We start from the raw sequence: 26,842 nt of genomic DNA, 5'->3' as shown, positions 1-26,842 counted from the left end.
AGTACAGTGTTATTTGCAAGACTGAAATCCACAGAAGTTCTTTTTCTATCGCTGATCCCTCTAGCTAACCCTTGGTTTCAATTGTATTTTACTCTAATTATAACCCTATCATCAACCGTTGCTAACTGATAAAAGAATTCATGTCAGAAATAAGACCTTAAATACAGAAGGGTGGGAGAAAAGGTGGCTTTTTTTCCCCTGCCTTCCTTTTACTAGAACTTAAAACATTAATTTTTTAGCACTCACAGCTTAAACTTCAAAGCCTTTTTCATGAATTAATTTCTTTTCTGATGTTAAAACTAATGTATATCATGTCAAAAACATGAAGGCAAAACAGGATTTCAGTCATCTTCCACTAACTATAAGTGACAATAGCAGGAACTTCACAGAAGTCCTAACGTTTGCCAAGTTGCTGCACAAAATCTAAAATATCTCATAGACAAAAGTGGAATGGCATTGATATTTTACTGTGGCAGAGTATGGCAATTCTATTTTATTTCTCATTAACACAAACAGACCTGCAAAGACAGACTTTTGCCTGGAAGGAGCACATGTTCTACATAGGAAGAAATAGTTTCATCCCAACTAAGTAACTGGACAATCTGAAATGAAATGCATAATTACTCCTATTATCAAAATTCTTAAGAATAAATGGACACTCAAATCTGATTTTAAACCAGACAAGATAACCTACTTCAGATGAGAGTGAGTGAGAATGTTTTCTTTTATTAAGATACTCTGAATTTTATTTTGGGTTGAAAATTTTTTTCTTTTTTTTTTCCCCTCCTCTTCAAGTGTTCAATTAAAAATCTATATGAAAAGACTTCACATTGGAAAATGTTAAGATATTTTCCTCAGAAAGTTCTAGAAGAAAATGTTAATCATCAGCAAAGCAAAAGCATATTTCGTAAGTATTTTTGAGTAACTGACAAAAATCTAGTCACTTCTATCTCATTTTACCCACAAAAGTATAAGAAAGAGTGCAAATTCAGTGATCGTCTGTAAATTCACCTGATTCTTTCTTACTCTAAGGTAGGATAAATTTTTATACCAAACCAAACTAGGCATTATTTAGGAACACTGTTTCAACTTCCCTACTTCTGGTTAGAGTTTAAAGCGCAACAATAGCCAGGCATACATGAAAGGAGAATTAGATGCGCATTATTGATGCATTTATTCCCCAACAGAAAAATGCATCCTTTTTTTGTGTAATTCCCACCCACTTTGAAGAATACATCTCCTACGTTCTTTATCAGACTAGATGAAGCCCTGAGCGAGCTTCACAGAAAAAAGTAATCCTGTGAAGAACAAGAAAGACTGAAAATTTGATTCTCCACCAGGGCTTGGCAGAATGTTTTGGAATGTAGAAAACAGAATATCAAAGATTTTACCTCCAGATACGAGTCCAACTCAGGCACGTAACCATCAAAATACGTCATTACTACTCAGATGTTCCAAAGACTGTGTAAAAACCTAAGGTTGTACCAATCTTATTACCTGTAAAGCATTGCCAAAATGAGAGTCAGGAGAAGACAGAACAATAAACATAACAAAAGGCAAGAGGAACCCAGCTGAGAATAGCCAGAAGGAGACCGTAGAGATGACCACCCTCAAGACTTTTTCTTCAGCTCAGTGTTGAAGCATCACCAGAAGATGGACGGAGAAAGATCACCATTGCTTTATTGATCAATTCTTCCCAATGTTTCCAATGTTCCAAGGTTTTCATGATCATGACATGTAAATTTGTCACAGTGTTAATCATGGTAAATGTAAACAAATAAAAATTATTAAAACCCTGTAAAATATACCACAGTTAAAATTCAGCACTTTAGCTATATGGATGTGAACTAGAAATAGAAACCTACATGAAAATCAAGCAAAACTACAGCAACTATTAAAAGTACTGACAGATAAAGGCATTGCCATAATTTGTACTACATTTAGGAAAACTTTTAATTTTTTTTACCTTCTTTAACAGAACAATGAGAGAAATTGGTCTGTACTAAAGTAGATCAATAAAATTTAGATATGGATGGATACATGGTACGGGGAGTATGGGTAGATAGATCACTGAGCAGTTTGATTCAGAGAAATCTTTAATGTCATCATTTGAAAACAATAGGAGACATACTGTCTTCTCTTGCAACCCTCTCAGAGCTCATGAATTAAAGCAGGCTTGTTCTGAGTAAGTAATTTGCTTCACATCACTTTTGCAAGTAGTGGCACTAGTGATTTTATAGGTGGGTGGCAATTTTCTTTTTGAGTCAGTACTGGATCAATACCTTGGTACAATTCTGGAGGATTACATATTTATTTATTATTTCTTAAAATATTATAAATGCCAGTTGAGCCAAATTCCCAATAGGTAATTATGTCCTACCTATCTTAATTCTTCTTCCTGGGATGCTTAGGAGGGAGGGTTAGAAAGGGTTCCTTTTTCTGGTGTTTAAACAATTGGGCCTTTCAGTGAAACAGATTCTGGGATATTATCAAAGCATTTTTGTCACTGGTGATGTGACCCTCCTATTTAATGTACTATAGTGATGATTTGAAAGTTAGGGCTGTGAGCCACAGCAGGCGATTATTAACAAAGCATCTTTTTCATGCTTTTAAGGACTAACATTTCCTGATAGCTGTAGCTTGGTCCAGGCTGCTCTTTTGGACTTCTTTTCTAAAATAATAACCTGAAAAGTTTAGTATTACTTTTGCATCCTATAAAAATCTTCCACACAATTCTTATCAAAGCTGTGGAAAGCATTAAGTGTAGTAGGATAGCAAAAGTACTGCAAAATGACCTGGACAATTTGGAAAAATAGATCTAGTAACTAGTAATATAAACATTCAGAAATGATGCTGGTTTTCACCCAGCTGAGGGAATATATACTGCAGAAAAAAATTAGAAGAGTGTCCTGGTTTAGCCAGGATAGGGTTAAGTTTCCCCAGCAGTGGGGGAGGAAGCTCTAGCTGGGTTATTCATATGCCATGATGACATTACGTCCAGGCGCCAGAGCGCGGGAAGAATCGGTGATTGCGTGGGGTTGGCGCAGCCGGGTTTTCTCTCACTGCTGTATTGGTAGATATCTTGCTCTGTTCATTGTTATTACTGTTACTGTTATTGTTATTGTTGTTGTTTGTTGTGTTGCTGTTGCATTGTTGCATTAAACCTCTCCTTATCTCAGTCTCGGGGCTTTGTATTTCACTCCCTTTGTGGGGGAGGGGCAGCGGCCGCGTGGTCTCAGACCCTGGCAGGGGCTAAACCATCACAAAGAGTAAGTCTATAACTGTACCTAAAAATCAAACTGCAATTTTTTAATGCACTAATCAGAAATTAATTGCACAAGTTGAATTTGCTGGTATCAGCAATATAGAGCGAAGACATAACCTGCATCTCTATACACATATAGAAAAGAAGAAAGAAAACAGTGAATTTGAACTGAAAAGAAAGGGTTAAGGAAGTGAAAAGGTAGTGAAAAAAGATGCTTACAAAAATTCTGAAGTCAGCTTATAACACAATAGATCAAATAGGTTTCCGTTAATTTTAAAATACAGGGAAGGTGGGCAGGAGTGAAAATAGAGGTAGGTATGATAAAAGTTCTGGTGTCTCTGAAAAAAGGAGTACAGGTTACTATAGAAGCAAGACAATAATAAACAATGTTTGAATTAATAATATGGTAGAAAAATCAAGATGTATCTAAAAGACAGCTTACTGAAAGGAAAACATCATTATAAATGAACTCATTAGCTCTATACCTTCCTTAAAATATTTCCATGTTTCTACAGAATCTGCTAATTACTATTTACTGTAGAAAACTTAAAAATAGAACAGTCAGGCATGGATATAACTATATTGTAAAATACCAACAATATTAAAGTTGTTACTTGTTGTCTTTATATTCTAAATTTACCTTTAGAAATTTCTGAATTTCTAAAAAAAAGTGTCACTGACGTATTCTAAAATCCCCAATGAAACTAGACAGAATCAGCTGCAATGTACAGGAAGGTTTGTCTATGGAGAACAAAGGTAACAATGTTTTGAACACCTTTGGTATTCATATATTTCAGCTCACACAGAAGACTCTTAAACAGCTAGGAATACAGAAATATAATTTCAGCTACTCTTCTAAAGATGTGTTCAATGCGCTGTGTTAAGAAATTGGTTTGGAAGAACCAATCTATTCAGAAATCCACAATGTCCCTTTTACGTTATTAGCAGTTTCTGCCTGTAGATGTCAAAAATGTATAGGTAGTTTAACATGGCTTGCCTAGGGTTATTTTCAAGGATTCCTTCATGGTAAGGGGAAATGGATGTACATGTTATATTACCACTTTCCACTGCCACAAAGCCTTTCATTTTTAACGTCTGAAAAACAAAGAGGAAAATACTAACAGACTCAGCTATTTTGGATATGATTAGCAGAAACAGCTCTACAACACAGAACTGTGAGAAGCTTCTGCAAGAAGAAATTACTTTGCCCCACTCTCTGATAGGAAAGGGTCATGATCTCAGTTACACTGTTGAAAGCATCAGAATAGATTATGTTCCACAGAACATGATTCTGTTCACCTCTGAAATCAACACATTCATTTCTAATGAAGATAAAATGAGGCAGATTGATCTAGCGCAAGAGAAGAGAAAGCCCATGAGGATCTTAATGCTTCTTCATAAAGAGAGAATCATCAGCTGGTTCAAAGTTAAAATACTCCCCACCATAAAATGATGTACATAATAAGCTGTAGCAAAGTTCTGCAGTATTATGACTCTGATTAAGCTAGAGTATATAACTTGCATGTCCAGATTATTTTAATGGGAATAAGTACTTGTGAATGAAATCTCAAAATTTTTCACTGTACTTCATTAACCCAGATGATTACAGATCAACACTGGTACCTGGTTTAAATGTGTCTTTATAGTGTCATGAAACCATGATGTACAGTCTAAAGTAGCATTCATCATGCCGTCACTAAAGTAAGTATTAAAAGAGCTTCAATATTCAAAATAAGTAAAACGTGCCAAATCTTGCAAGTCTTACATATATCCAAAGTTTCCCTTTTGTGTGATTTATCCTACTGCTACATAATTAATTAGGACTCAAAATCAGACTTCAAAAAAGAGAAGAGAAAAATAAAGGATGGAAGAGAACTGAATGAGATGATTGCACTGGTGGTCAAGATATTTGGCGTATCTACAAGTAAATAAAAAACCTTAGAGTTTTGATAAAGCTGATGATTGACATCATTGACAATAACTATTTGCACTTTACTTTTAAGATGAAATAGAGAAAAAAAAATGGTATTTGACCCATAAATAGAAAAGGTAATAATACATCCTACTAAAAAGAAATCCTGTGTGACAGATAAAGGGCAATTCAACACAGATAAAAATAGAAATATGTGGACTTCAATGAGTCACTGTTAATCAAATCCAACCACTTCATTAAAAAATTCAGTAGAAAAGGGAGATGTAACAGATGGGTTTAAGAGGTGTCATAATCATAATGTATGAGGGAAACCTGCAAATATGTTGATAAAGTGAACTTCATATATCCTGGTTGTAACACTAACAGAATATTGTTGGACCACATAGATGATATGACACTGCAATTGCTGCATTGCAATTTATTTACTAAGGAAAGTTCAAAATAAGATGGTCAGGAACCAGGTTTTGTATTGAACAAGATTGGTAGCTTTTTGACTGTGACTGAGTGGTTTGATTTGTTCATTGTTGGACTATGAGTTACTGTCATCCAAAAAGGAAGAGTTTGGGAGCATCATCTCTGAAGGGAAGGCTGAAGGGAAGCAGTTTCTTATGGTCCCTTCATGTCACAGGACCCCTACACATTCCCTCACACAGGGGTGAGAGAGTCACAGCAAAGACTCCACAAGATCAGAGGGGCAATGGCAAACCTTTGAGGATGAAACACTCCCAAGAATGAAACAAGACCATGCAGAGCTTGCTGCAGCAGTTCAGAAAGTCACTGAGTTGACTGAAGGCAACACTGGAACCAGGCATTCCCTCTTTTAGGACACTGGAGAAAGAAGAAATCTGTTCATATGAATTTTGAATTTCAATTCTGTTTTGCCTTTTAATCCTCACTTTCTTTAAATTTAAGTCCTCTATAGTTTATATCCCAATGAACTTCTTTTGAGATTTTTCACTTTCAAGAGTAGTTGTCTTTGGGGAGCAGAAAAAAAGATTGAGGCATATTTCCCTAACGTTTCTGGCTCACCTGGGATTCTTTCATAAATACAAACACAACAAAAATAAATTATTGGCAGACAGGACATTTATATTTATGGCTATTGCCTTAAAGTCATAATTGTGTTCTACTAAGTATGATTTAGCCATGCATAAAGAGAAGTTTGTATGCAGGTCCATACTATCTCCCATGGGAGAATACAATGTGAAAGGGAATAATTCATGAGATTCTCATGAGAATTTTCCTAAGAATAAAAAAAGGGGGAGAAAAGGGGGAGAAGTTGGAAGGAAAAGAAGAGGGCAGATGTCAGGAGTCCTTTCTAGGAAATATGCTTAGCATTGTGGATAATCTGAAAACATTTGTGTCATCAATGGCTGAACAGCACTCTCCAGAATGGAAGAGTGCATGTTCTTTCACAGGATATAAGCTTTTAATGGCATCTCCATTATAGTCTTTTGGGGTTGCGGTTTTTTTTGGGGGGGGGGACGAATATACTTGTAAGAGAATACAGACTGTTGAATGATTCAAAGAAAGTGAAAGTTGTAATCTGTAAAATAATTTTAACAAGATGAACAAATTAGAAGTTTTGAGAGAAAGATAATCTATAAATAACTTCAAAAATCCCAAAATGGAAATACTACATGCTTCCAGTGAAGGCAGCCTAAAGAGAGAGATATCATAAGCTTTTATCAAAAAGTTGAACTACATTCTTTTAAAAAATTACTAATTTAAGTATGTTAGCAGATGTTAAACTTTATATGTGGACAAGTCATTTAAGTAGATCTTGTATAAATGAAAGAACAAAGGGCAGACATCTTGTAATAAAAGTGTGATTGCTGACAGGTATAGGGCAGAAGCTGAAGGCAAAACTTAAGGAAAAGGTCAGAACAAGAATAAAGTAAAATGAGATATAAAAACTGTTAAAAAAGTTAATGAACCAACATTTTAAAAAAAGCAATACTTATTGCATTTGCGAAAAAAATTCACTATTTTAAAATTTTCCATAACATAATTATTTTATATAATGAATAATAGGTTAGATAAAATACATTCGAAGAGGTAAGTGGAAAGACAGATAAAAGACTTAAGATGCAGAATAACAGCAGGAAAAAAAGGTCTTTCTAGATGTGTATCAGCAGAATGTCCTGTGATATCAATTCTGCAGTGAGTCACAGCACAATTATATTGTAATTTAAGTAAAATTTGCAGAGGAATACAATTTTTCATGGTTTCATTCAGATGGATGCTGATTATCCCTGACTCCCATCAGTTTCAATAAGAGAAAGATCCGTAGCAAGATGCATTACTTCCACAAATAGTAATCACAAGTATCATAAGAAGAGTTGAGGAGTACTAAGGACTTCTAAAATTACCAACTGGATATTATCAGTAACATTATTAATATCTGACCACACACTTGATTGCATTCTCTAAGTTATTTTACCATTTTTTGAATGCACTATTTAATACAATTTTCATTATCATCCTTGAAAGTCAAACAACATTTCTTAATATTTCTTTAAAATGTCTTAGAGTATATAACACTATTCATTATTTAAGACTGGCTCTTAGCCACTCCACAGTTGACAGCCTTAGACATATATCCTATATACTTTCAGTAGAGGAGTAGAGTATTTTTCAACAAAATAGAAATTCAGCAGTCACAATTTGAGTTTAGACTTGGACTTCTTTGATGCTTCTTGTTACATTTTTCCATTTCTCAAAACACTAGGACATTATATTCTCAGTTTGTCCCTCCCTAAAGCAAATAGCTTAACTTATTGAGAACTGCATAGTGCAAAAACTTAATTTCTAAGTATGAGCCCTTGCTATGATTTACAAAATCACATTGTCACTACTGCTTAGTCCTAGGTATGTGCTGACTTCCAGTTATGATGATCTCTGATGCATTTTGCTGAAAAAGGATATTGATCTATCTTCCCAGGTTAGTGCTTGTCATGTTTTTCCAGAAAGTACTACTATTTACACAACATTATTAATCTCGAGATGCACGGATGTGGTTCTTGTATAAGTGAGTAAATTAATAATTCCCGGAGATAGGCAAACATGATTGTAGTTTATAATATAGCCATAGTAAAGCCTAGAACACATTGCCTCTGGGGACATCTTAAATTATACAAGGACTTAGGGGTTTTGAATGTTTAAAATTGCCTGAATAAGTACAACACATTCTTTGGTGGTTAAATTGTGACATAAACTGGAGCACACTATGTTTCCCTCTGCATTTGTTACTTTGAAGTTAATATTTATTTTAGTACTAAATTCATTTTCCATAGTGAAGTATAAAACACCAGTCTTTTCTTCCCCAATTATTTCTCTTTTCCCCAAGGTTTTACTTTTATTACATTGCCTGAATGGATACTAAATTATGGCTACATAACAACCTTTAAGCAAATGCAAAACTGTAAGAACCGAACAGGGAATATATGATGAACAAGATTCAGAAAAATATGGAATGACCAAAGAAATATGGAAGAAGAAGAAAAAAAAAAAAGCAAAACAAACCAAGGGAAGATCTAGAAATAAATATAGGGGGATCAATCAGTGCAAACAGTGAAACATGTACAATAAATTTTGAAGAAAAGATACTCTGGGGAACAATTTAACTCAATGTCTTTATGCCCCGTCTTTTTTTTTTTTTTTTTTGCATCAGACTCCATTAACTCTTTCCTCCACCCTCTGTTAGTTTATCTACGGAGACATATTAGATGAATATCACCTATATATATGAGTGATACTAATTTTAGTGCCTTACTCCACGGATATTGGATCTGTCATTCTGTTTCTATATTTGAATCATAACTGAACCGTTAATATTAAAGGACTAAGCTGTAACATAATTTTTGCTTAAAAAGACTTCCAAGCATTTCAGTTCTCTTCAGAATTATGTGCTCCTGTAACTGGAAGCTTTTACTCCCTCAACAGCTCTTACTGTACCTGTATACAAAATGCACACACAGACAACATCTCAGCACTTTGCAGACCTTTCCTTTCACGTTTGTGGGGTGTCAATTCAGTACACTGTCACACATTCCTCCTCTCCTATTGAATACAAACAAAACTGGCCAATTCTAGCAATTTCAACTTTGCTTTGAATGTCTGATCACTACTGCAATCTGACTACAAATTGAGCATCCCATGAGTCTTCAAAAATTCCATACTCAACCCTCTTCCAGCTGTGATAAATACTTCAGAAGTGTGCCAGGTTGGCCCTGGCTAATAACCAAACTCCAATCCAGTTGCTTACTTCGTTCCCCCTCCACTCTCCACAGCAGTACAGGGGGAGAAAATAAGAGGAACATGAATGACAAAGCTCATGGGTTGAGATAAAGACAGGGAGACTGCTTACTAATCATCACAGTGGGCAAAACAGAGTCAACCTTAGGAAATTTAGCTTAATTTATTGACAACAAAAATAAACAAGTACTTACTAATTTGGGTGGTGGGAAACAAAAAGACATACATCATTAAAACAACAGCTTTCCTCCCTGTCTTCCCCAGGGTCAACTTCACTCCTTCACTCCCAACAGACTTATCCTCTGCCTGAATGGTGCAGAAGGTTGGAGGGGTACAGTCAATACACAGCAGTATCTCTTTGAGTCTCCTTTCTCCTCACCCTTTTTGTCTGCTCTAGCCAGGACTCTCCATGGGCTGAAGTCCTTCAAGATAAACCTGCTTCAGTGTGGCTGCTGTGGATATCTGCTCCACCATGGAGCACCTCCTGCTCTTCCAGCCTTGGACTTTCTTCTGCTGTTTCTCGCTCTTTTCGTTTTCTACTCCTCTCTCTCCCTCTGGTATTTTATGTCCTTTCTTTGAATGTTTTCCAAGAGCTGCCACAAGTGTGGCTGAGAGGCTCAGCTGGAACTGGCTGTGTCCAGCATGGGGCAGCCTCCGCCTTTTCCCTCAGAGGCTGCCCTGGCAGCCCCCACTACCAACACTTGTGTACCTGCACCTGGCACAAGAAGTTTCTCTGTTGGTGTTTGGTTTTTTAAATTTTCATACTCAAAATGTATGTATCAGGCTTTGAAAACACTTGCTCTTTTCACATCTGCAAATACAGTCAACCGAACCTTTCCGTTTGAAACTAAGCTGTTAGATTCATTATTTCCATTCATCATTTGCCTTCTATTTCTCTGTGTCCAGATGCATGTTCCTGTTTCTATCTACAGCTCATGCCATGTATTATACTTAGAAGTGATTAGTAAGAACTCAAATCATTATTTATGAGCATCATGAATATTTACAGAAAGCTAACAAATACCCCAGCAAGGAGCTTGTGAATGTGGGCAAAATACTTTTGAATGTCAATCATATGATTAACACCAAACTAGCAAAGGCAAAAATTATTTAACAGAACCTTTCAGAGGATGCTGGTTTCATCCTAAGCCTCTCAAGTGACTTAAAGCTGCCATTCAAGCAAGATGAGCTTTGAAACTGCCCCTTATTTTACAAAGCACCACTGTGAGAAAGCTCAATCTACAAACAGAACTAATGTAAAAACAGGAAACAAACCAAAGGTGATGTGTGAGTACAATTGACACCTTAGAAATAAAAGCATTCATAAGAAATGAAATAAAAAAAACAAAGTAGATATTTGATTGTAGTGATATTCCACACACGTAACAGTTCCAGTGATTCTGGACTCACCTGAGTCAGAGAGAAAGCACATCTCATGATGTAACAGTCTGTCCACATTTATAACTTTGCTAATATAAAATAGTCAAAACAAAGTAAGCATACCCACAAGCAAACAAAATACAGCTGAAAGATTATTTTCAGAGTTTTGTCAGAAGGTATAATTATGTTTCTCATTTTCTCTTTTGCTCCATATTTTGAGGTCATGGCAAAGTTAGGTGGCAAATATTTGCCTTCCTACAAAAAGATTGTAAGGTATACTAGTATTCACTGGTGATTTTCTGAGAAGTACCATATATACTGCTGAATATTTGGAGCAAAACAACAGATTTTGTAGTAAAACACTTGTTTTGGAAAAAATACATTTTTATTGAAATTTTAGAAGATTGATTATGACCTATTCACAGTAAGTCACTATGCATTTCTTAAAATGTTCATTTCACAGATTTTTTTTTTTCTTTTAGATGTTTGAAGACTGTATAATCCTGAATTAATAACGCTGACTGTATTTTGGGCTGCAATTTTGTCTTCATATACTTTTACTGGTATATTTATTCTTTTAAATGATTGGTCTGTTAAAAATTATTTCTCTGTGTTTAACAACAAGGGTTTGAATACACAGCAAAATAAAACCAGACTGAGTTTGGCAGACATATCATTTCCATTTCTTTTCTTTAAAATGTCAGGAGTATGGAGCTTGTTACATATCACTTCTCTATTCTTTATGAAGAGTTTTGATAATAAGCTGTTAAATAGAGCTTTCTCTTACTTACATTGATATCTTCCAAATCTAAGCTATTCAGAACGATATTGTTCCTCTTCCAGATGATGGGAGGTCTCAGGATCCCCTGGATCGCACAACTTAAGACAGCACTTTGTCCCACTGTTGCTGCAGTGGTGCTTAGTTTTTGATCTTCAGGCAGACTCAGCTGAACTACCTCTGCAAAAGATATATTGTTTGTAAGATTAATTAGCAGGCAGTTTCATAAGGTTAATTAGGATGCAGTTTTTGTACACTGGTAATTTAAGGATTTTAATTGGAATCAAAGCAAAAAGAACTCCCAACAACCACAGGAAATTCAGAGTATTTCAAATAAAGGTCAGCATGACATTTCAATTAAATTGACTGACAAGTATCACCCTGTAAGAAGAGAATCATTTAATGTGAAAATTAATTTCCGAGGTAAGACTGTAATAAACATGACAGTGTATCTGAAGTCAGACACCAGAAGTTATTTGACAGTTAAGGCCAATGTAGCAGAGTAGTCAGCACCTTCATCTGAACTAAAATGGCAGTACTGCTGCAACAGTCATTCACATGAGTTCATCTTCAAAAAAGAAAAATACAAATGGAGCTTGGAGTACAAAGCACACTGGACTGAGACTGAAATGGACAACAAAATGAATTCTGCATTCAGAACATACAATTAATATGGGGCTTTTTCCTTGATATCAGTGAAAACATAGTTTCCAGATCAAACTGACATTAGTAATCTCTCTCATTTCAGTCTCAGAAGAATATGCATTAATCATAGTCCAAACACATTAATGTAATTTAAAAAAACCCCCAGTGTTAAGTAATTTCTACATTTCTCTAGTCAAACATGATTCTTTTTACAAGTGCAGAAATTCAGAACCAGAATAATAAATAGTTGCGTACTTGAATAAATCTCTCTAAATGCAGGGGGAAAAAAAAAAAAAAAAAAAAAGAGAAAAAGAGGGGAATAAACAAAAAAGAAAAACCAGAAAAAAATGGAGCACTTTATTGCACCAATTCCCAAACTGCTCTGTCTGCCAAGGAACAGAAGCAACAACCACGACAGACTATAGCACCTGGTAGAAGTACAGAGTACAATACTGTGTAACAGTTAAAGACAAACCTGAAGCAAATGCAGTGCGTCATCTGAAATACTGTGAATTATCTCAATCCACAAATATTTGCTGCTTATGTTTTGCATTCACTGTGCAACACAATAGAAATTGCTAGTGTTGATAAGCTATTTCACAAGGCTTGCCAAGCCTTAGTATTAACTAAAATACCCCAATGTAAAATATCTGTAAAACAGTAAATTTAGAGGAAGCAATTTCAAAAGTGTGTCATAGGTTTTCATTTGGGGTTAAAGCACGTGTGTTTTGTTTTTTCTTCAAGATAGACAAATTGCTAACACATTTAGAAGCAAAATCATTAAGAATACATAAACACTAAGAAGCCATGTTCTGCATGATGCATGTGTACAAGAAAATTCAATCAATATGGGAAATTTGAGGAACCTAAAATTGCTTTTTCACATTCATAGTTATTGTTTGAACCACAAAGAAATTCCAACATTGCTCTTGAAAAGTATCCAGCATTTCTAAAATTAACACCGGTGCAGCAAATTCAAACTCACTTAATGTCCTGTGAAAATGAGGACAGTTTATGGCATGGTATGTGAAACATCTAAAAAAAAAGTGTGAGTGCAACACAAATTTTGTAAGTTTTTTTAAAAAAGTAAAGAAAATACTAATGAAATTAAATTCAGTATAAACAAATATGCTGATAAATACAGAGTATGCAGCCTTAAAAGGAAAAGTATTTTTATATTTCATTTAAGGAAACCTTTGTCATTCAATTTTGGAACAAATCTACTTGATGCAAAAACAAGTGAATAAAATTAATATTAGTAGAGAAGTACTCTCAAGCCTTTCAACTTAGCACTATTTTTGACTGCCTCTGGTATTTTATATTGCAAGAAAAATAATGCATGACTTCGGGAATTACGTTTGCACCATAACACAAACTAAAACCAAAGTAACTGAACAGATTTCAAGAAGAAAAAACTAAATTATGTGAACATCCATGTTCATTTCAATCCAAGGGAAAAAAGTTCTCATTTTTCAGGTTAACCAAAAGTTCATCGTTATTCAAGTTTTCAAGTAATCTTTTAAAAATTCAGACATGTGATGGGAGTCCAGACTTTCTCTGAAACTTTCTCTGCTAATCTATGTATTAAAAAGCTTTAAACAGCTCTGATATTAATAGAAGACCACTTCAAATCTATGTCCCACAACTCATTTGGACAATTACATAAAAAGAGTGATACACATTAATTTGATGACACTGTATACTCTTCTCTCTTATGTAACTGCCTACAGGTTAGAGGCTGAACAGCTGAGTTGTCTTTTCACTTGTGTTGTGCCTGATTAAACATAAACTATTAAAATTCTATGTTAAGAATGATTGTGTCATATTAGACAAAAGAGCTGTATAGGAATTGAAGACCATCCAAATAGTAATTTTTCCACTCATCTGCTAAAGCATGAAAAATCTCTAGGTTTTTTTATCTTTGATTTTTTAAGCAAACTACAAAAGGCATCAGGTATTTATTCTTTAATTACCAAATCACTTTCATATAAGACAGACATTAATCCTTCCATTACTGCAAAGCAGCAGCCTATAAGCAAGCTAAGATCCTTATAGGTTCTTTTTAGCCTCATAAAACCAGTACTTTGTAATTAACACAATTATTTTTTCCAAAATGCAAGCATCGGAGAGGCATCTCAATATCTTTGGGAAAGAAAGCTTTGTTGTTCTATAATTAAATGCAATGGTTCATTTTTGTGACATTAAAAACTTAAATTTACATTTAGACCCCAAAATCCCCTGATTCTTTTCTTTTGCAGAAGGAATATACTGTGACAAAATTCAAGTGATACTGCCCACCAGCATGCAAAAATGAGACTGACTTTCTTTTTCTAAGTAGATGCATTACCTGACACAATTTATTACACTAAGGAAAATGAAATGTATGAATTAAGTTGAATATTGTGCTATTTACTGTAGCTTTTAAAATTTACTGCATCATCAGAATAATTTCAGCTCCTATGAGATGGTTCTTCAGTGACACTATCATGCAGACTTCCTGAGATATACCTGCATGGCTACTGAATGATTCAAAACTTCTAGTCGATAACTGACAGTACAACTATTTTGTTTTTTTTATTGAATTCAGTATGCAAACATCTCAAAAGGTAGGTAAATATTCTGGTAGTCCATTTATAAAGGGGTAATTATCTGTGTTTTCCAAAGTTACTCTTTAATTTAGGAAAGTCATGAAGTAATGATCATGAAAAATACTATATATGTTACATTATAACTTTTCTTATTTTCTAAAGATAAAACTATTGCATATATTTTCTCCTTAGTGGAAAAAAAAAAAAAAAAAAAAAAAAGGACCACCCAACCCAAAAAGCCCTAAGCTGACAGAGTAGTACCTGGAGCAGAGCTCTTTAGCAGGTAAGTCCCTGAAAATCCCTGTTCATGAACTGTCTGCTTCCAGGATGGAAGAGGCAAACAGTGGTGTGGGGGGAAGGGTGTGGTGTGTGCAGAGTGTTTCCAGGTGCACAGGGCAGCACCTCACTCAGAGTCCATGCTCCATGACATTCCTTTGGAAACAGAAATGATAGGCCCAGGAACCAAATGATGCATTTAACATCTCTTCTCCCTGAAAGAAATAAACCTGTTTGAGAGCAAAGACTTTTGCCAGAGACTGAAGCCAGGGCACTGGGAGATATCACCTACTAGGATGACTCCTAGTTTTCTCTCCATGTTGCCCTTATAGAGCAATGATAATATTTTCAAGTTCAGTCTCACACATTTTGTTTATCTGATTTCAAATGAAAAAGCAGAGTAAAGGTTTAGAAAAATTGGAAGTGAAATGAATTCAGTTTACTAATACCAACACCAAGCAAAAAATAAATTTGGATACTGTTGGTTACAGAGCAAGTAATATTATATATAAGTAGCCAGTAGGTTTTGCCTTTTATACCTTGCTGTTATCAGAAGTGTAAATACTCTATTATGGTATACAGTATTAATAAGTTCACTTGTAACTCCTCCAGATTCAATATCAGTCTGATGCACATCCCTGGTTCTTAACTACAAAAAGTCACTGGATATGTTTTTCAGATAAAGGGAGAAAGGTAAAGAAAACCCAAAACTATTTAAATAAAAGCTAGAGGTATAGTTAGGAGATGTGGACAACAGAATAGGTTACAGACAGCTGTGTAGAAATATCGGGTTGGAATATAAAAAGAGGTCATTATAAAAGAGGACAGAAGTGGTGAAATCAGAGTAAGTGTTAGCTACTGAGAAGATATTTTAAAACATTAACACTGACCAGAAAAAAAGAACTCTTATTGAAGAGGCTCAGAAATAGCCAAGATTAAAAAAACATTAATGATTTAAATGTAAAACACTCCTGTGTTGGTTGAGGAAGGCGTGTTAGATGGTTGAAAGGGTTTGACAAATCTCCTGGTTGCTACAGCCATTCTACAAACTCCCCTACCCCTCATTCTGCTTAATGGTACCGAGTCAAGTTCTTCCGGTTCCCTCTCATTATTTTGCATTACTGAAGCTATCACTGTGTTTGATCCAGCATGAATTCATCCTTCTTGAGAACACAGGAAATAAAACTGTACACAATAGTTTGAATAAAAAAGTGCAGTGTATCAACTAATCCATGTCTTTTCCCAAAAGACTACAGTAAATGTCTCTAGAATGCAATTGTCATTTTCATATTAATCTTATCTGGTTCCTCACAGTTGCCCTGTGACTGACAGTCCACACAACTTTCTTTAACTCTGCTCTTTCCAGTAGATTAGTTCTCACTTGAAGTATAATTTCTTACTATTAACCAAGTATAAGATCTTACACTTTGTAACATTACTTTTCATCTCACTTCTACTGTGCCAGGCTTCAAGGCTGTCCAGTTCCTCTACTATAATAATCTAACATTTGTCTGTATTGATGATGACTCCCAAATCCTGGTCTCTGACAGATTTCTCTTACTTTTTTTTTTTTTTTTGGTCAGGGTATTAGTGAAAGCATTAAATAAGTTTGCTTCCCAGGTGGTCACTGGAGAACTTCACTAACTCCTTCTCAAAGTGATATTTTCCCATTTCACTGAACCCATACCACCTCCCTTTCAGCTAGCTCCTTATTGATTTTATGATTTCTCTACTAACTCCCAGTATTTTAGTTAATTGGACAGGTTCTCATGTGGCTTCATACCAAGTGCTTTACCTAAAATGATGAAAGTACTTCTTTTCTCATTGCTTCCCTTTAGTTATCTAGAATCTATGTTATAGACCTACTATTATTTGTCCTTCAGTTAAAATTAGATCAAATTAAGATCAGCTTTTCTAATTTTCTAAATATTTTCTGATATAAATATCTTTCTGAGGTATCTTCAGAACTTACTGAAACCAAATGCAAAATAACATCACTCCTACTGAATCAGCAAAGGAATTGGATAATTATCAGACATCTCCTATTTTTTGGGGTATGTTTTGTTTTGCAATATATCGTATTATTGATATACATCACTACATACATCATTGTTACTCTGTTTTTTAAGCTTAAAGTATTTGTCCATCTCTATTGCATGTCCCATAGGCAGGAAATTTTGGAAAATATAGACAATACAATCAAATAGCTATCCCTAAATAGCTTACAACCTAAAATACATGAAGATATACACAGTGAGTGTGTTCACTTATAAAGCTTTTAGCTCCACATGCAGCTTACCTTAGGAAAATTCTTAAAATTTATTGACCGTTACCAGTGAAATCAGTTAAGCATAAATAATTCTGAGGAAGGTATTACAATAGTGTGAATGATGATCAATTAGCATAGAGTGTAAGTGCTTCTATTTTCTTAGTTTGCCCAATATTTAGTAATTAAACTGTGAAAGGCAGAGAAAAAGAGTTTTCAAAGCTGACACTTTGCAGAAATATCCCAACATCAATAGGGATAAATCAATAATGGAACCTTACTTTAAGCATTATTTTTTCAAGAGTCATACTCTTGAAAGAGTTGGGTTGTCATTCTTCGTATAAGACAAACTATATCAATATTCTTGTAAATCAACAGATAAAATGACATCACTGTATTTTTAAAACATAGCAGGAGGGGTAGGGTAATGCTAGGGAAAAAAAGAGTGATAGCTGTGCAGTGTTTTGATCAACCTTTCTGTTATCTTATCTGAAGTACAATGGACTGATGCACATAACATGGACCATTCTGATGCTCTAAATTAAGCAGATTTATAAAAAGAGTTGTTACACTTGGACATATTTGAGTTTTCTGAAGAAGTTAAAGAATAGATAGTAAAATCTGGGCTATTTCAGTTCTTTCCCTATACATGAAAAAAATCTTATCTCCAACTCCTTTGATGGCCAGTCTGTAGGGGACTGTACACAATCATAAAACTCATTTGTGATCTTAGAATACCAAATCAGGCTAGTAGGAGGAGAAACACAGAAGCATATGAAATTTCTTGAGATTAAGTGGTTCCTTTCTGTATCTTATGACCAGTAAAGAAAAGCCACAATATCACTCTAAATAAAAGGTTTTGAAAGCTTAAAAGTATGAGAAAATGTTATATTTGGACTTTGTATATCACTATATATTTGATTATCTATTAAAGGGGGGAAGATTTTATGCAACTGTAGACTGCTTCGGTTAATTTAATTTCATTAACAAATGTACGATTTGAACCTTCTCGTATACTTACATAAGTTGTGTGTACTTATTCATAGCAGCCACAAAACACTCTTCTGAGTCTAAACTAATGAATATTACGCAGACTGGTACCCACTATCTAAAATTAAGACCACATAAAGCCTGTATTTGTTTTGTTTGCCTATTTCAAACCTAATTTAAAAATAATCACCTTTTAAAACCAAGCAAAGAAGCCTTTTTCCATGGACTACAGTAAACTCTACTTAATGGATAACATTACTTGGTGACTTGAAATAGCTGAAATGCAGGTAGGTAATGCGCCTTTTCCTCTTCTGGCATTGATCCCACTTTCCTCAAAATGACATGACAAAAGCTTTTTCATCAGTGTCATTTTGCTCTTCTTTTACAGCAATTTTAAAATCAGCACACATCTTCATTAGCATGACTAATTTTGTCATTTTGTGCTGTATCTTCTGCTTTGAATTTGTTGTAAACATATTATTTGCATATTTAGTAGAATGTTTCAGTATGAGAAGTAACAGGACATGGTTCATGAGTGGCTGTTCTCTAGGGTCTTATGCCAGCAAAGGAGTCTCTGTTCTCATAATCCAACAGCCCACACAAGGGAAAAAGCATAAATAACTTTTTCACGACTCCTTAACATTTTACTGCAGAGCTTGGACTAAAATTCAGGAGGTCTTATTTCCAGACTTATGGCCAGCATAGAAGAAGATTCTATTTTTATATGGTTGTTATTGAAATACGGTTGTTATTGAAAACCAAAAGCTCTTAACAGACTTACCATTAAAATTAACATTTATTTATCTTTCATCTATGCTAAAAAAAGACATGAAAATAATTTTTTATTGACAATTATAATATTGAAATAGCTCATGTTTTCAGGAAGTCCTGTACCAATTCCATAAAGAAAATTAACAGAAACCGTAAAAGAAAACACAATCCTGTCTGCATTTATTTGTAATATGAGTCAATGAGATTTAATGGAGAGTGATTTATAGGTCATGCTAGGAAACATTTATTTTATGGAAGAACTTAAAGTTTCCCTGAAAGACAAATGTGAAGCAAAAAATCTATGCCTTCTATTTCTTCTTACAAATATGGAATGCAGTATTCTTTATTCAGATAAAGAATGTTTCATGATTTAAGAACCAGGAAAGTAGAATATGTCAGCTGACCTCTTGCTTTAGTGAATTGAGAATCAAATTCTTTTATTGTGGAAACAGCTTTCATCTGATTTTGTTAGGACCAAAAATGACCACATAAGCAAAAGTCATTTAAAAAAAAAATTTAAAAAATCAGCTGAAGTGAATAAAAGGACTAAATAAAATATAGATTATTATATCTTACAGAAGTTTATAGATGTCTGCACTAATACACTGTTTACCATTAAAGCAGTCCATAGTTTTTATTGGTTCTCTGAAGTAGGAATAATGAATGTAGACTGTAAGAAGTAGCTCAAGGACTTTATGACACTGAGAACCTGAACATAAAATGGTAGATAAATTCAACAGTAGGGAAAGTAGTATACAAGAGCAAAAGCAATCCTTCAAATCTAGATCAATGGGCTGTAAGTTGACTTGGCAGGAGAGAGACAATGGAGTTATGATAAGTAGTTTTATCAACTCTGTCCTCTTTATTAGAGAAAAATTCAATTCAAAGATTAGTAATTCTTAGGAAAGGAACTAAAATCAAACAAAAAACCCGTAATTTTGTCCACATGGTTTGTCTACATGAATACCATATGCAGCTTTGTGTCCGCTGCAAATTAAATAAAAACTCAGGAAAAACAAGCATGATAAGCGTATAGAGCAGTTTAAATCTGAAAAATGCTCAAACAGGCTTGGATTTTTCTTTTACAAAACAGATGACGTAGAGGGCTTTGACAGAATTCTACAAAATCATGGTTGTCATGGAAAAGCTGAAAAAGATAGTGATGTATTTTTGTTTCTTCTAAGAGTGGAAAGCCATTAAAAGAAGCAAGTGGGAGGCCAGTTTCAAAACAAAGGACAGTAGTTTTCATGCTTGAAGTGATAGATCTGAAAAAACCTGTTTGCTAAAGGGTATTGTGGATTCCAGAAATTTACATGTGCAGGAAGAGATCGCACAATCACTTGGGAGAGTATGAACAAAGTATAATGGTATTATTCTTACACTTCTCTAGACAGTAACTTAAGTCCATGGTTGAGAGAAACTGTTGGACTAGTTGGGCCTGGGACCAGTACAGCCATTTTTATAGTCTTAAGGCATGCTTCTTTATTTTACATGGAATTCACCCAGCAAATGTGATTTCTAAGTTTTCTTTAGTGTTTACATGCCCTAGTTTTAACTAAGTGAAACATGATTTAAAGTATTTTAACAGTTTTAATGAAAAAAGTAATTTAACTGTAATGCAGCTGAATTAATAAATAGTATGTACTACCTCCTGAAAATCATTTATTCAGTAGGTGAACTCACCCTTCTGATATTTTTAATTGCTTTTAACAGAATTATCTCTAAATGGCGAAGAATCTTTTCAGCATTGCTTACATATTACAAATACTTGTTTTAACTATTTTTTTAAAAAATGTGAATGATGGCAATCATTATGAAAATCAGCGATAATCACTTTTTGCTAATTTCTCATGACAAAAGTAAAACAAAATTTCAAAGCTTATTATACATGCATTTTAAATTTAATTCTTACTTAAATTAAATGAATTTCACTTGCTCTGTCCATTGAATCAAACTCCTTCTCAAGACCTTGTGTTTCTCACAAATCTGCACAGCCTAAAGCACTCAAGTTATAAATGAGTGCAACATGGACTATAATGATTCACTTAGGTCTTTGTAAAAATCAATAAAACATATACTTTCACTTGCTCTGCAGGGCACTAGGATCATTAAAAATAGTTCAGAAGCATCATTCATGGAAATATGAGTAGTCAGTGATTCTTTCAGACTCTCTTGTCATCATATACAGAAACACAGCATGTTTCTATGCAGCTGTGGGCTGCACCTCGTTTAATACATCACACAAGATGAAGAATTGCCAGAAGTGCAGTATTAGCAGCACTAACTGACAACCCAAATATATTCATCAGGTTTCTCAGGTGACCACCCTATCATGGTTACTTTGTATCAACACCTGAACCGGATAAGACAGTTGGAGAATTGCTTTTTGGACAGGAAATATGTGAAATAAGAAACTTGTAATGATATAGCATTCAAATCTGGCTAAAGACACTTTGGAAAATATAAAGAAACACCTATATGTATTAGGGTTTGCCTAATATTCTTTTATCAGTACTACAGGAATACTAGGTAAATTTGAGCATGTTTTGAAAAGTATCACTACTGCTTACGGTAAGGATATTTACAGTAGTGCAGATAAAGGGTTCGCCCTATGGATTGGCTTGTTATGAGAATCCTTTGAAGTTGCAGAAGCCATTCAATTCTTATGAGATTTTTTTCAGCCTAGAGGAAAACACAGGCCAAGAAAGTCAACTTGCAATCTATATGGCTTCAAAGTCTTCTCTTGCAGAGGAAAACACTGACAGTCTGTTTCTCACAGACTATTTATTAGGGATAAGCAAAACAAACCAAACTTTGCATATCCTGACTGACAGACTAGTTCTTTCTCCTTATGAAGAAGAACGGAATTCCAGCTTTTATTAATTTACATCTCTTGAAGAGACAGTAAATGAACTGGTAAATAATAAATCTCTCAGCCTCCTGTTTCTACTATCATCTCGCCAGACTGAAACTGCCTGCCCAACCTTAACGTATCCTCTCAATATGTTCTGTAACTGATTTTATGCATCATTCAATGAATCCTAAGGGAAATTTCAAAGTTATTGTGACAGGTTAAAATTTGATTTGATGCATGTTACTGGAATTGCTGATCTGAAAGCAGTCAGATATGGTATCTTAGGTTTATGTGTATATATAAACTTGCAACTTTTATAGACTCAATATTCAAAGTTATATAACAATATATTTCTAGCCAATAGAGTTGTAGCAAAAATTAATTTTAAAGTCTGTTTAGAAGAGAATCTCAGAATAAAGAAAACACTAATTTCCTAATAACCTATTGCCATTTTTAGACTTCAATCCCATTTTAAAGGCTATACTTAAGATTAGTAAGATATAATTAAAACATTTGTACACTAAAAAATATTTCCAAAAGCAACAGAAACCACAGCAGTCCAGAAAATATGATAAATACTCTCACCTAGAATGCTACACAACTGTTTAAGAAAATACGCCAAATGACCTATTCCAATCATACCTGTCTTGATATGAGAGGATATGACACCCACAGCTAAGACATCTTACCTGTCCAATCGTTTGTAAGAATACACTTATTCACTGTGCATCCATAGCATTGCAACAATTTCTGGTGACATTTTCTTAAACAGAGTTGTTCTTGCAGCAATAGTTGCTTTTTAAAAATCCATGAAAAATGTTTTTTTCTATTTTAAGATAGGAAGAGAGCATACGCTAAGAGTGGCCTGTGCAAAAATAAAGCAGATCATTGAGCTATATTAGCATATGTACCTCAAATGAGATACATTAGCATTTCAAAAAAACTCATGGACTTGTAACTAATTTTCTCATTTAGTGTGCAACATTTAGCACTTTACACTAACATCCATTGTAAATTCAGCAGAGAATAAGTGGTTTTGTTCAGAATATGGAGAATAAGATGACTCTCAACAACAGCACTGTCATTGTTGGTAAATAAATGCTGACTGTGCTTGAGGTTTAGATGTTTTCTTTTTAAAAAGAAAAATAGTTCTTGTTACGCTAGTATATTGTTAATAACAGCTGTTGAAGAATTGGTCTTAAATGTGTAGGTTTTTAAAAACAGTAGTATCAGGAAACAAGATTACCAACTATTGATGCAAATTGATGGGATGTTAAATTTAGTCACATAACTTTCTGTGGAATCTCAGTGTTTAATTTTCTGAAGTTAATATTTATAGATGCACATAATTGAACTTCAAATCTTTCAAAATTGCAGTGATGAGACTTTGCAGCGGTGGTGAGAAAGGTATTTAAGAAAGATGTACAAAAGAGGTAAAAATCACAGATGAAAAGAAAAAAAAAGCATATAAAAAAGATACTAACAGAAATTCTGGAGGTTACTTAGGTTGAATGAAATTTTCCATGTTGCTATTATTTACATTCATTTTTAGCTGTGCTTACACATTCCGGAAGGGAGAAAAAGAAATATGACGTAATCTATCCTGTTTCTTCTGGGGGGGTGGGGGGTGGGGGTGTTCATCTTTGCCAAATGTAATGCACCATTCCCAAAACTTCTCTCTAATTTTCCTTATCACATTAACATCAACTTCCTTATGCACATCACCAAGTGTCTGAACAGCTTCAGTTTGATACTTCTATGCATCCTGTCAACTTCTATGCATTTCCCCAAGTTCTTCATGACATGTTTCTGTGCACTGGAAATTACCTACACCAGGAATATATATTTTAAAATATATTTTAAGGATTTTTTTGTATATTCTGGAAATGCTGACTATTATAGTGAGTGAACCTATGGAAGAAATGTAAGGAAAGATATGTTTGCTTTCTACAGTCACTGTCAATATATTCTTATTTCATTAGACTTATAAAAAAACAGAGACAGGTACCTGGAGCCCTAAACTGGGAATGCCATGGGCCTATATGTGATTGCACAGATATCGCTGTCTTCAAATTATGATTATATTTAATTAGAAGGGCAGAAAATAGTCAAGTGAAAGTCTGTTTTGCTTGTTTTCTTACTTATGCTTCTTCAGTTAAATATCAGTGTGATTTTGGTTTGTTTCCAAAAGAGAATTATCAACAACATTGCATTTATTCATTGAATTTTGGGTTAATTGTAAATTTAGTAGCTTACTTTTCAGTTTTGGAATGATGTAGTCAGAAACAAGTAGTGTGAAGGGATCATTCTGCTGAAGAGAACATTGAATGTTCCTGTGCTGTACCAGAATCTGTAATGAGCAGCAACAACAACTTCAGAGAAAAGGGGGCCAGATCAAACTACAGACTCCCACAACAGAGCTGTACTTGCAGCTGTGAGCAGCCTAAGCAATGCTTCTGAATACCCCAACTCAAGTGGAATTTATCATGGTAGATAAAAATCTTAAAACCAGGATACTTTTCCCCAGGGAAATGCTCCAAAAAATACTGATAATTTGATGCAATCTGTTCCACTCAAAAGACAAAATGATTCCTTTTCAATGATAACTTCAAAAACAATTTCCCTTCTGGAAAAAAAAAATATGAAAATGATAAATCATAGAAAGCAAACAAGGAGGTTGACATCCAACAATCTCAGTGTTTAACTGCAAATCAATAATCACTTCAAAAAATATCCATTCAAATTGTATGTATACACAACCTTACACAAGATTGTTATATTTAAATGCAGTATTTTGGCAGCTTCTCTGGTTTACTTCCATGTAAAAACTTAATAAATCTCTGCTTTATCTTCTAGTAGCTTTCCCAGCTACACATAGGCTCAGATGCATTTAGAATAGGCTTCACTTTTTTCTTTCTTTCTTTCCACTGTCTTTTCTTTCATCTCTTCTTATTCTCATCTCCTTTTACTTCTCCCCAGCCCTTCTTCCCTTTTTATTTCTCTACCACATTACTCACACTCATTGATCCTATTAGTTCTACTTGTCCTTTGTTAAATTTATTCACATATACTATTTATGCAATAACTCTATAGATATTGAAGTGAGCATCAGCCAGTTTCTTTTAGATCTGGAATTAATTTATTTGGATTTATCACTGAGTGGGGCAAGGGGAGTGGGGTTTGTGGTTATATCTACCTTGTGGCTTGGGGACACAACTTGTGTTTGCTAAGTCAGAGTTTGTAGGGATGCACCCTTGCCACTTCCTGCCTAGGTTTTGGGCAAGATGCACCTGTTTCCACATGTATATCTCCTCATGTATGGGAAGAAGGGACCTGTAATATTCCAGTAAATATACTAGTCTGGACAACAGGGAAATCATGACAGTGAGCACTTTATTTTATATTCAATATCTTATCTCAGATATTTTATTCAGATTTAGATCTTATTCTGAACAATAGTACACACTTTAGAAGATGTTACCATACTATAATTTGCTGTCAGAACAGCAGGAGTATATACAGTTAAGTACAGAAATATTAACCGGATTGTTTTCTATTGCTACTAACCTTTTAATTTGTTCCAAGATGAGTAAAAGATTATTTTCAAAACCCTGATCACTGATACATTAGCCAGTATAAATCAATACTAAATAACTACTTAGACTCTTCCATTAGTGTATCAAATACATAGCAATAAGTGTGATTATGTCCTTGTGCATCCTGTAGAGGTTGTCTGCCAGAATCCTGCCATGGACCCAGACACTGGGTCCCCATGACTTTTAGACTTCTACAAACCAAAGAATCTAGAAACTCCTCTTTAGATCACACTTTTCTGATCTTCCTGTATAGCTTTTTGTCAAGACCTGGAACAGCATTCAGCTGTCTGCAATGTCAAGTCCTGACATCTCTGGAACACTTCCACAGCCTAAATACAAAAACTTTACCAGCATCCCATCCAAGACTGTGCAGTTTTACACTTTATCTTCTCAGTCATGCATAGAACAAGCCAATGCATATTGCAGATGCAGATTTAAACTTTAAAATTCACAAATTTTTAGAAAAGTAAACTTAGTCTCACTTCCCCCTACTCCAGATCACTCTTCTTGAGAATCCCTCAGGATCTGGGATTATGAAGCTGGCCATTTCATCAGGCTCCAGATACAAGAAGATACAGCTTTTCTGATCAGCTTCTAAAATATAAAAAGTTTTACTGAATGACAGTTGATAAATGGCCAGTCTGGAAAAGTGCTTCTTGCTTGGTAACGCTTTTCACTAAGTATGGTTGAAGACACATGATAAAAGGAAAGGGGCAGGGTGGAATGGGGGATACACATGAGGTGGGTACTCAGACATAATGGGACACATACCACAAAGATTAACCTTTGCAGTCTAAACTCAAAATGTAGTCTGAATTTACATCAAGCAGAATCCATAGGTCTATAGACAGAGTCCATGATCTATCACAGTAACACAGCTGTATAGTAAAGCCATCCTAAACACATATTTAAAAATCTACATGGTCAGAACAGAGATATCCTGTAACTGATAATGGTCGATGGCAAATGCCCAGAGAAGAAAACACTGGGCAAGTATATAGTGATAATTCCCCTGACTTCTGTTTTAGCACCCATCAACATAGTACTGCCTGAGCCAGAGGCAGTTTATGGTGGTGACACTAAAATAATGAGTCAAAGGAGTAAGTTTTCTGGCAAGAATACGAACACAGACTAGCATTAGCTGGTCTGTTAGCCAAACAACTCAACAATTCCATTGTTTTAACCTGAGGAATTCCCTAACTTGTAATGAAGGGGTAGCTGCCCCTAAGGAAGAAAGAAAATA

The 26,842-nt window shown here is 34.6% G+C and overlaps 1 protein-coding gene across 2 annotated transcripts in view; it reads right to left on the bottom strand.

Annotated features, from left to right (window-relative positions):
* The window catches only part of FSTL5 (follistatin like 5), a 332,447-nt gene that overhangs the window by 90,105 nt on the left and 215,500 nt on the right, over nucleotides 1-26,842 (bottom strand). For both annotated transcript variants that reach the window (XM_074822912.1, XM_074822913.1), the window contains exon 7: nucleotides 11,627-11,793. In XM_074822912.1, coding sequence (XP_074679013.1) covers nucleotides 11,627-11,793 — 167 coding nt within the window. The remainder of the gene's footprint in view (nucleotides 1-11,626; nucleotides 11,794-26,842) is intronic.

The sequence above is a fragment of the Strix aluco genome, chromosome 4, assembly GCF_031877795.1.
Source record: "Strix aluco isolate bStrAlu1 chromosome 4, bStrAlu1.hap1, whole genome shotgun sequence".
Taxonomy (NCBI): Eukaryota; Metazoa; Chordata; class Aves; order Strigiformes; family Strigidae; genus Strix; species Strix aluco.
The sequence above is the reverse complement of the archived record's forward strand: the minus strand, read 5'-3'. Positions and strand labels throughout refer to the sequence as shown.